The sequence below is a fragment of the Buceros rhinoceros genome, unplaced genomic scaffold (assembly GCF_000710305.1).
Source record: "Buceros rhinoceros silvestris isolate BGI_N320 unplaced genomic scaffold, ASM71030v1 scaffold16464, whole genome shotgun sequence".
In the NCBI taxonomy this organism is placed as follows: domain Eukaryota; kingdom Metazoa; phylum Chordata; class Aves; order Bucerotiformes; family Bucerotidae; genus Buceros; species Buceros rhinoceros.
Genome location: NW_010407791.1, coordinates 10 through 12,149, shown reverse-complemented (window position 1 = coordinate 12,149; position 12,140 = coordinate 10). Strand labels below are relative to the sequence as shown.

Genomic DNA, 12,140 nt, shown 5'->3' with positions numbered 1-12,140 from the left:
CCCCCCCCCATAGCCATTTCCATGCCCCGCGGGTCAGCTACCCACCGTCTCTGTTTCCATGACCCACAGGTCAGCTACCTGCCGGTTGCCGTTTCAGTGACCTGCGGGCTGCATCCCCCTGGCGCCATTTCCATAACCTGCGGGTCGGCGTCCTGGTGGTCACCGTTTCGATGAGCTGCGGGCCCGCGTCCTGTGGAAATCTCATCTGCACCACAGCTACTCCTAAAGAAGAGATATCCCCTTTCCAGCGGAGGCTTCCGTATGTAGAGCCAACGAAGCATCTCCTGGTCGCCCTCACACACAGTTACAGGTAATCTACACGTCTCTGTAATAAAGATCTCTGTTCAGGCTCTCTGTTCAAACGATTTTATGCTCATTCTCTTTAGTCCTCAAGTGATTCAACCAAACCACGCTACATCGGGACGTGAGAAGAGAGCTAAATGGAAAAAAGGACAGAGGCAACACTTTTTGGCATCAGACTCCTCCTTTTGCGTGACTCAGCCAGGCCTGCACAAAGAGCTCTTGTGCACAGACTCGCCTCTATAGTCACAGACGTAGTGGGGTTAGCAGAGTGGCACACACATACGCCGCTTCTCTGCGGAGACGCACGTCATGCCTAAGGCACTGGGAAATAAAAGGACCTGTATTTTCAAAATCTGGCCTGCAGATGGCTGCCACGCAGCAAGCTAGAATTTGCTTCCAGAGCTCTCATTATTAGCAGAGAAACATTACGAACCATTGTATCCAATGGGGTGGGGTTGGCGGGAAAGGGGAGGTGGGGTGCAGAACAGGAACGGACAACACCAAACAAACACTAAAGCCACTGTGCAAACCTGAAGCCACAGAGGGCAACAAGGACCGAAATTTATCTGGCCCTTTTTCAGGCCTTGGGAGTGAACAGTGAAAGCTTACCTGTTTTAAATGTACCTCTGGCAGTTGATTCTCACAAAACTAAAGCCGTGTGATAAACCAACCCTACTTGTGTCTCTTTTCCTAAGCAAGATTATTCAGTGCAGACAGGCTCTTTCAAAACATCTGGCTGGCTGAGGGGTGAGGAGAGAAATCCTGTTAGGATGGCGTTAAGAAAAGAGAAGGCCTTGGACAGACTGAAGAGTCTTAGATCAGGTTTAATAGGTGCTGTGTGCAGTCACACACAGAACCTCAGCTGTAAAGATGTAACGGCTTTACACATTTATACCAGAGAATCCGTGTAATACATCATGGATCTTCTTATGCTGGACTTTGTTACAGAAATAAACAAGCAATGCTTGTATGAAAAAGCTAATCAGTTCCTAGAACAAAAGCAATCACATTTTTGTAAAGCCTAACAAAAAACTCTGCACTACTGCTGGGAAGGGCGGAAGCCAGAGCAGCTGACCCGAGCTGGCTACAGGTGTTATCTCACGCCATAAACCTCATGCTCACTCTAAAGGGGGAAGTTTGGTGAGCAGGGGGATTCCTGCTCCTCCTGCTTCTCTCCATTCCTGGAGGTGCTCACTTACCATTCTGCTCCCGAGGGCTGCTTTCTGGTTTCTCCTGACTGCGGTACATTCACTTTGTGTTCTGAGCCCCCTTCTGCTGCTGGGCAGGGATCTTCGGGTGATAGAGCAACTACTGTAGGTCAGCCCCATGTACATACGGGCTAAACATAGACACCAAGAGGATCACGAAGTAATCAGAAGTGAGTGTAGCACCTCAACTCCACGTGCACCACATGCCAGCCAAGGGACATGGTCTGCGCTTGCGCAGGCTTCCATCCCGCTCAAGTGGAAGGATAAAGCACTGGCTTAATCTCACACTCCTACTTCTCCTACTGACCCCAGCCAACTAAACCTGGTAGATAAATCAGTATGGCTCAGCTGACAAAGGCAGTTCAGTTACTTGTGATTGTCTGTTGAGAGGCTCAGGAAAATTCATACATTTTTTGCTTGTTTGGTTTGAGTGTTTGCGCACTTTGCAACAGGCACTAGTGGTACAGGTTTTGAGGGCACAGGAGGGCTTATCTTTCACAGCTTTGAAGAAAACTTAGAGCAGAAATGGGGAAGAGTGCATACATTAAAACAGTAACTATTAATGCTCTTGGGTAATAGAACCAACTTGGTATGTATAAAAAAATCATATTTAAAAAAATTAATTATTTTCCTTGGAAAACAAAATAAATTCTGTATCTGCCATTAATTAATTTTTTAAAAAAGCTATTAATATGGAAGTTTCAGCGTAAAAATCCCTCATTTATCTTTACCCTCCATGTCCAGAAACAGCTCTGGGCCAGCTGTGGAACTACTCAGCACTGAGACAGTTCAGTATCACCAGGGCAGCAGATGGTCTTTGAGGTGTAACTACTTCACAACCCAGTTTTATCCCATGGACTGCGTATCTCATCCCATCATCTCGTTCTAAAGCCTAGTGGCTCTCCGAGTCTCTGTGCTCATCTTCTTTCCCAGACAGAGCATGTTTGGATGACTCACTGGCTTCTCCCAAAGGAACAGCCCCTTTCCGTTGTGGCAAGACACAGAAAAAGGCCTCCTTCCAGTCTCTCTTCTCCAGGTATGCAAGGATGATCTCAAACACTGCAACGTCAAGACACACCATCAGCTCTTTCACAGGCGGGTAAGCCAACAGCTCACAGGAACACACCCCAGATCCATCTTTGCAGAGGTCTACGTGCATTCGGCTGTGGCACCTTCTGAGTAAAGCAGATCAAATACGGTCAGAAGCAGACAAGACAATCCTGCTACTGCTGCAGGCTAAAGCCAAGCACACTTGAGTCTCCAGCTGTTGAGACAGTCACTATAGCAGTGCTTTTCTGCAGTGGCTCCAGAGCCTGAATTCATTTATCCCAAGGACAGACAGAAATGTGCCCCCCGTGCTTCAGGTCTCACAGGTGCCTTCTGCACAGGCACTAATGCTTCTCCATGTTTGACAGGAAAACTGCTGTCAGTGCATTTTCAACAATGACTTTGTCCCCTCCCTAACATAGGGACCGCCCAAAGTCTTCCTAAGACCTGCTAGAATTAGCTTTTACAGTTAGCTCTCTCTTTCATTGCCATCTGAGTTTATGGCAAAATCTCGCATTAGTCCCCAAGTCTGTGACCCTTTCTTGCTATTTCCATTAGGCCACCAACACAGTCACCCTCCTACTCCTCCTGCTTCAGCTCCCAAAGTTCCCCTGCCTGACAACAGCTCCATTTGCACTACACACAAAACAGAGGTCTGAGCAGACCCGGTCTCACTCAGGCAGGTCAAACCAAGTCCTGTGGCTGGCCTGAGTAAGCCAGGCTCAGACAACAAATCTGGGACAGAGGGGTGGCTCTTCAGCCTTGGGGCTACAGGAAGAGTGCTACCTCCACCAGAGAATGCTGACTTCAAAGAATGCAGCCAGCACAAGCATTCTCATATGCTCTTGCTTGGCATTGAGAAAGGATCAAAGGAGCTGTGGAGGGGAAAAAAAACCCCATCTTACAGTGAGGCAAGCAGTCGTTCAGAAAGGGAGAAGCATCAAGGATCTCATAGTCACCGAGAGTCAAGCTGCAGAGAAGTGTCACATTTACTAGAGGTTTCCTGGATCCCCGTTTACTGGACAGCCAGCTGCTCTCTGTGACACTGATAGTGAAGACCTGGCCATTTGACTAAGCAGGTTACTCACCTCAAAAATACTGTGAGGGTATGAGCTCTCTAAGGACTACAGTAACACCACTTTTAATGAATATTGAGTTTGTATCAAGGTTAATATCAAGTTCCTGCAGGAAGCATATCTGACCAAAACACTGGCTTAAGGGACAAGAAGGGTTTAAGGAGCACATTTCTTCTCCCTTGCCTTGGAACATCCTTTATCTGCATGGTAAACACACAACTGATGGAAAAAGAGTGTCTCCCACAGGAGAACAGAGGCTTCCGTGATGGCCTGCAACAGCAACAAAAGCACTACGCAAGGACTGAAAAGGCAGCAGGCACAATCAGCAGATGCCACTGCAGGCTGGAATGAAGCAGTATGGCCCTGTGACATACATTACAAAGTACTGGCCCTGGGATAAAAACCTGAACAAAAGGAAACACTCAGTTACACTTGCAGGTGTGTTTTGCAATCCAGGGTCTCAAATTGTCAAAAGTTTTTAATTTCCGATCGAGTTAAGAAAGTTCTCATCTGACACCGTGTCAGTTTTCCAGCATCAATATTTCACACATCTGTGTGTTCCTCATGCCACTTTAACATGGCAGTGCAGGTACTTCGTTGCCTGTGGAAATACGTGCAGGCTTGATCCCAAGAGAGAGGGATTATAAATAAATGTCTGTTATTCGTGCTGCCGATCTCCCACCACCAGAGGGACCAATTCATTACTGTGCTTCAGAACTTGACAAGGCAGTTCAGAGTTTCTGCTGCTACAGGATCTTCCAAATTCACACCTGTCAAAAGTAGCTCAGCAGCGACCAGGCAGGTCCCACAGTCTCCTCTGGTGAGCCCTGTACTGCACTCTGCTTGCTTAAGCTTCTGCACCAAGGGTGGAAACCCAGAGGCCAGAATAACAAAATCAAAAAAGAAAGGGTGAGCAATTACACAGTCACTGTACTCACTGCAAACTACAAACACCTCTATGCAAAGATCCTTCTCACCTATACAAAGTTTCTAATATGAGATTTGAGAGGCAGCTGTGTCCTGTCCACCTTACTCGCACCTTATTCCCTCAAAAGATGTCGTCTTACATTTAGGTTGTAAGCAATTAGGGTTACCATATACCCCAGAGCCTTAATTACAGCTCTTCTAGGCACCTTTCTTTTTAGTGGTGTGTTTATTTTCCTGCTCCAAAACCTTCAGCATAATACTGCTACAGTAGAGCATTGACCCTAAAAAGGGCCTGTGCCTTAAGAGCCTTTCAGCTGCAATTCAAGGGAATACAAGCTCATGCAAAGCAAAACCTCACCAACCAAACCGCAGTGAAATCAGCTGCCTCAAAGTCTGGCACGAGAAATACACACGCCTTGAAGCGGATAAATTAAAGCCTCAGTAGAAGCGATCCAATTATCACCAAGGGCTCAAACAGGTAGAACACAGCCTCCAGAAAAGGTCGACACCAGAGGTCAGTCTAAGACTATTGCAGAGTAACTCCAGCAGCAAGCCACAGCTAACTTGACTTTTGATGAATAACACATCAAGTTCTGTCCTTGTCTATATAAAGAAACATTTAAAGATCAAGTTTTAGAAACATGTGAGGCCTGACAAATACATGGGGTTTGATAATTTTCAATTCTAGAGATATTCTATAACCTCCTCTACATTTAAATCATCTTTATTATCATGCAAATACGTACCTCATCAACCAGTACATACCATCAAGCAATGTGTTACATAATAAAACAAATTTGAAATAAAGCAAGGGAAGATAAAAGAATCAGAAGTGGGGCAAAATAAAGACTTGGACACCGTGTCAAAAATTCCGTGATGGCCTGCAACAGCAACAAAAGCACTACGCAAGGACTGAAAAGGCAGCAGGCACAATCAGCAGATGCCACTGCAGGCTGGAATGAAGCAGTATGGCCTATATAATAGGCCATATATATATATAGGCTCCATTTTGCGTGTGTTTTTGTTTAATAACACTGAAGGACAATCTAACAATAAAACTGAAAGTTCTAAGGGAGTAGGAATCAAGACTTGCTTAAGCAGATGTATACTTCAATCAGAACCAGGAATCTAGGTAAAAATACAGTTATGAAAGCTCAGCAGATGGAGCCAATACCAAATGAGGCGAGTCTATGTGTACCCAAGCAGCTACTGCTCAACAAAGCTGCCCAAAGAGGCAAAAATACCACAGACATTTATCCTCCCCTGGAATAAAATGCATGGAACAGTTTCCAACATTGTTCTCACTTACACATTAAGCCTAGAAACAAGACCAGGGCAGTAAGAATGCCAAAATTACTTGTGAGACAAGGTGACAGAAGAGGAGGCGCACTTCTAAGTGGCCGAGACATCACTCTCACAATTAACTGTATCTCAAATATTTAAAGGTCAGGGCAACTTCTGTGCTACGCTTTGGCAAAGCAGCTACTGTATGAGACATGCTGTATCCCAAAGGCAACTAAATTCAGTAATGTGACCATAAGAAAATAAGACTAAGGTATCTGCACTGCAATGCACATTTTGAGAGTTCAAATTCTAAATATCACAGGTCTATTCTACAATAATGTCAATTATTGTAGAATATTGTCAATTATTATTTTACACCCTTTCTCTTTTGATTTTGTTTCTGGGTTTCCACCCTTGGTGCAGAAGCTTAAGCAATATTGTCAATTATTATTTTACACCCTTTCTCTTTTGATTTTGTTTCTGGGTTTCCACCCTTGGTGCAGAAGCTTAAGCAATATTGTCAATTATTATTCTACAATTATTTTGTGATTTAAAACTTACCATGATTGACAGCTAACACTTTCCGACTGTTCATCTTGACAAAGTTTCCAAGCGGGAGCTGCGCATGACCAATTCCCTGCTCTACAGCTTGTTTGTACGTAATTCCCTGTGGGAAAGACACCAAAACAACCAGACTGAGGATCACCCAGCCCATACAGACTACTACAAGTAGCACCTTCTGGCAAGAGTTTTGCCACTGCTGCCATGATTTTGCTCTACAGGGTATTCACAAAAAGAAAGTTACTCCCATTAGATGGTACCCGCTTCAAGGGCTACACCTGGCAAGCTTACTACTAGTCACCCTGTGATGTAGGGTCAACAACTTGTTCATGCAGCTGCAGCTCTAGAACAGGTCAGCCACAGCATGTTTCAAGGGCAAGATACGCTTAAGTAAAAAGTTACTCAGATTGCAGTAACTGGGGTTTTTTCAGAGGAAGAGTAAAGGATAAAGAAATTTCATTTGTTTCTTTTAAACCTGGTAACTCCCATGCCAGAGAAGGGGGGGGGAAAATCCCCAATCCTTTAAAATCTGTAAACACTTTATACCATAATGACCATACAGAAGATCTGCTTTAGCTCCCTCCTGTCCTTTAGCTGCGGACTAGCTGCTGGTAAGGCTTCAGATCCACTCCGTTTTTAGCATCGCACTGAAATACTAAACGTGTCACCAGAAATTACAGGAGCATCTTTGAAGAAAAGCAGCAACAGTGCTTTAACTTCCCGGCTGCATTCTCTGTGACATTCCAGGTCCACACAGCACAATCCCACGAACAGGTATGGAACCAGGTCCTCGTGGCATGTGCGTTCCTTAGCCAAGTTCTCCTGACAAGCAAACTTATTAAAAAAGGACATCCAGGATCCAAGCACTGCTCTTCATCTGTAGTTGGGCATGGGCACATACAAGCGCGTGCACACGCACACAGGTTCATGAACAGAACCCAAACCCTTCCAGCCCTCAGTAAGCTGGGCACTGTTCTTAACTCCACTCCTGTATTTAAACTGAAGAGATAAAATCTGAAAGAGCTCAGCATGTCTGCACTCTCCAATACCAGCCAGTGCTAGCAACACAAGGGCTTTTTTTCCCATTTCTGCTCCATTTTCTTAAGTAAGTCTGTTTTGAAGAAGTTTTCTTGTTATTATTTTTGTCCATTTATACATGAACAGCATTAATGACAAACAAGGTGCCACTCCCTCCCCCCAAAATAAATAAGGTGCCTCCCCACTCCACCCCCCCACCCGCTCCGAAAAAGAAAAGGGAAAAGAGTGAGCTGTAAAGGAAGAGACCCGCAGTTTACCTTGTGGTGATTGTGATCCACCAGTCCCCCAATCACATAGGCTTTCTTCTCATCAAGCTCACTAAGAACATCCGGGGAATCTGAGGTAAGATATACGAGGTCTTCTTTCTTTATTAGCTCACTATAGTGCTCTGTTCTGATTTGGATATCCTTAAAAAAAGGTCGTTAAAAGAAGTTACATTCAACTGATGAATTGCTGGGCAAGCTTTACAGACCCAAGCTTTACAACCAGCAAAAATAAACCCAGCACTGTACAGACATTCCACACCCCTCATTCATGTTTAAGTACACAGCAGAGTGCAGACCCATTTCTGCATAAATAATCCACAGTTCCTATAGCACTAACTTGTAAAAACCATCAGGAAATTTCCTAACATTCCCAAATTAACTTTACAAATCCTTAGGTTCTTGTGATTCCCTTCAAATGCCTTCACATTTCTCCTAGGGATCCAACGAATTTTCAGGTCCACCTTTCTAAGAAAAGTGAAACCAGAAGTAAACGCTTAGTTAACATTACTTGTTTGGTAAGAGAGTTCGATGCCGTGCTTTGGCAAAGCAGCCATCGCACAAGACGTGCTGAAAGTAGAACTGGTTTCATCTTTGCAAAGTGCTCTTCATTTGAAGGTTGCTGGAATACTGCTTCATCAAGGAGTCCCGCAGAAAATGAATGTGAGTTTGACCAAAAGAAGAGCTACTTCTCTAAAGAACACTTCAGTGCTGAGATGCAACATAATGGAAGTCAAGATGCACACTGAAGTCATGATATGATTACCTTAAGACAGCCAACTGTCAGAAAAAATCAAATCTCGATCCATAACAAGCAGTCTTGGGCTTATTTAAGTGATATTAATTCAAAGCACAAAGAGCCACGCTATTTCTGCGACGCTACTGGTCTAATGTCTTAGAAAGAGCCACTAACAGCCTCGCTAGCAACTAAAATCAAGACTTGTTTTTCTCTTTTACAGAAATAGTCAATTATTCACCTTCCAGTTCACCCATCCTTTGTCATTTTCATTCATGTTGCTCTTCAACTGTCCCCCATGGCTGGTCAAGTAAAACTTCAGAAAGAACAAACAAAAGGTACAAAATACCAACATGTGAGTAAGACAGTCTGTTTCCTCTCCACACAAGACTTTTTCTACCCTGAACTATTAGCTCAAACTCCGTTTTTTAGCCGAAAGTGGTACTAAGATCATATTCATACAGTTAGTGACACTTTGAAAAGACAAATATGTGCTCATTCACTTTTTTTTTTTTTTTTTACATCTGTCACAGATAAAACTCAGCATCAACAGCATCTTAGTGGCCTGCCAGTAGCCGGCATTCTTCATCCACAGGCAAGTACTTTTTCATACCTACTGGGATTTTTTTTAAGAGGCAGTTGAAAAATTAATCTATTACAATAGAAGTCATTTTCTTATTAAAAAGAAGCAGCTTACATATTTTTTTCCTACTACAGCTCTCTCCACTGGGGCCGCAGCTGCCTTTCTCATATGCACTGTACATGGCAATGGAGTCAGCATTCAGCTTGTTTAAACATACCTGCACAGGATGAAATGCTCTGCGATTTTCTGCATAACATCTCTGAATCTGCTTGTGAAGCTTCTTAACATCCTGCACACAACACAATTTGTTTTTACACGGTCCTTCAGACAGACCACCACAAAATGCTTTACCATGAGCCAGTCAGAAGCTAAAGAGAGAAAAAGGAAGCTTTTAACTGGCAAAAGTGACAACTGACAGAGGGTGGACATCAGAGCTGAGGGAAAAAACAGCCATTGTGTGAAGGGATTCTGCTGACAAGGAAACATGCACAAGTCTATTTAGACCCCTCTACACACGTGCTTCATTTGCACTATTCTCGTGCAAAACCAAACCAAAATCACTGGGATTTAATTCTTTGTAATAACATGCTCAAAATGAGTCTGAGGAATCAAGCAGATTTATCACCGTGACAATACTCAGTCTTCCACCCATGAGAAGACCCTGAGAATATACAATTTATACTTAAGAACATTAAATATGCATCATGAACCAGAAGAACTCCAGGACAACACAGATAATTTAGTGGCTGGCTCTGGCACTTTGACCTGACTATTTGGATAACAGCTAGCTAGTACCACTTAAACTACAGCAGACTCAGTTTTTAGACAGTTACGGGTTTTGTAAAAGTACATCACATAGCTTTATTTTCAGTGCCCCAACAGCAGCATTTGCTAAATACAACAGATTCCCATGTTAAAAGGAGACATCAACATACTGCTTTGAAGGCAAACAAAATCTTCGGGGAGCTTATAGAAGGGTAGATTCCAAACCCTAAAATACTCAGTAACTGATGTAAGCAGGTCTGGGAGTCATCACAGGCTGAAAGGTGCTAACTGTCCCCTGCAAGCAGCTCTCCAGTTTTTGTACTCTGACAAACCTTCCAACATTTCTGCGTGACAAGTTTCATTTACCTTTAGCACCATCAGGTGATCGAAGCTGCAGTCCACAATGAGGCGAAGCGTACTAGGAACAATTTCCCTTCGCGTACGCTTTCTGTCATTCCCTTCGCTACTGAAGTCCAATTCTGACTGACGCTCCAGCTTTCTCTTCTGGCGTTTTTCTTTTCGTTTCTGCCTAAATAAACAAACGTGCACACCAATCTCCAAACAGCGCTGCCAAATCGGAGGTACCTCTTATGCACATAAACCCACACTTCCATGATCAAGGTGGTTGTCCCACGACTGTGGTAGTTTAAACTCATCCCATTGCTTGCGTTTGTGCCAGTCTGGTAACAGCACGAAACACAGACCCCATCTTTGTCAGCTTCTGTGTACATCCCCAAACTCAGACACCTGACACCAATTCAGTGAGGCCAAGAGTGGAAGCCTCGTGGACTTAAGGGTGCTCTGAGTTAGGTCTCGTAACAGCCACAACCAAAAAGATTGCCAAAACTGCAGAATCAGAATGTGGAATGCAATTTACCTCCTGTTCCACTGAACAGTTTTTCAAAAGGTCGCTGAACCAATGGTTTTTTCCCCCTGCTCCCTCGGTGGGATGCAGGCAATTGGGAGATCAGATTTTGGAGAGAGCAGCTTTAACGGCCACTGGCTGGGGAAGGATTCCACTTTGTATTCATAAGGATGAGCATAAACCAGAATCAGCCTCTCTGCAGATACGGTTTCTCTCAAGAGGGTAAAACAGAAGCTCATCGTCTTCCAAAGCTACCCGAATAGACTACAAGTCAACGCCACTTAGAACACAGCGTGCTCTGAGTTTCATGAGTCAAGAGAATTGTTTTTAATTCACTGTCTTTGTAAGATTCACCACGTCTGACAGCAGCGGGAAAACAGGGCACAGCCCATTCAGAAAGGAGCGAGGCCACATGGTATCTCTCCCCTCTGACAAACCAAAACCATGCGAGTTTGTATCCCTCCTGACATCCTCCTCAAGCTGAGGAACACCTCTCGTATGGAGAGAGGATGCTCACCTTTATGGCTTCCTCATATGTCGGTGGAGCAGCCTGTGACTACTGCTTTAAACCTGGCCTGGGAGAACACTGCTGCAACCGCCTTGATTTGCTAAAGCAATCTACACGCAAATCCAGCAGTGTTATTATGAGCACTGAACACTACACATGTTCCTAGGAAAGCTGTTTTGCAAACCATACCTCCGGAGATCTTTCTGCTCTTCCCACTGTTTCTGCTTCAATAGTTTCTTCCTTTGCCTCTTGGACATGGGCTCAAGGCATTCTCCCTTGTCTGTGCCTGCCTCCCATCCCTCTACTGGGCTGTCACTTGACTTCACCTTTCCTTCCACATCAGGCAATTCAGGAAACACGGTGTTGTCTGTCAGCACCTCTGGACCGGCTCTTGGCACTTCTGACGCCATGAGCTTTTGGACAGGTTTCCTGACTCGTTTCCCAACACGTGATGAATATTGTACGAAAAGCAAGCCTTTGCCTCACCAGTTCTGTAAGAAAGACACCAAGAGTATTAGTATTATTAACAAGCAGTTCAATCAGAACAACTATTGCTCTGCACCTACTAGAAACACAAATAAAGAAAAAATAATACATAGAAATGCCCCCCCCCTTTTTTTTTGTTTAAAGCCAGGTTAGTGCCTCTGCAAACAATAATATACAAAATAGTAGAGAGATTACGACTTGTATTCAGATCACGTCTAAAACTCTGCCTGCCACCTCTGCAGCTATTTGACAGTTTCCAGATAAAGACTCTGAGAAAACACAACCGCATAAAAGTAGGAAATCCTACTGGGTTAAACACAGAAGAAAAAAAACACTAGCAGCATTATTACGTGTACAAAACCTATTCCCAAATACACAAACAGAAAAAAATTAAAGAGGTATCTGGTGGTATACGTGTAAGAGAAGGATAATTTTAAAGAGACTAAAGCCATTTAGGCGAGGAAAAAAAAGAAACTAACGAGAGTGAACG

At 44.0% G+C, this 12,140-nt stretch overlaps 1 protein-coding gene across 1 annotated transcript; it reads right to left on the bottom strand.

Annotated features, from left to right (window-relative positions):
* Positions 1–2,243: 2,243 nt before the first annotated feature.
* Positions 2,244–11,574, bottom strand: TRMT10A (tRNA methyltransferase 10 homolog A (S. cerevisiae)). Its single transcript, XM_010134623.1, has 7 exons — positions 11,354–11,574; positions 10,158–10,320; positions 9,244–9,315; positions 8,685–8,759; positions 7,702–7,851; positions 6,407–6,512; positions 2,244–2,570 (listed from the first exon to the last, which is right to left on the bottom strand). Exons 1-7 carry the CDS (start codon positions 11,572–11,574, stop codon positions 2,404–2,406), a joined length of 954 nt encoding a protein of 317 aa, XP_010132925.1. The 3' UTR covers positions 2,244–2,403.
* Between the last annotated feature and the right edge of the window lie 566 nt (positions 11,575–12,140).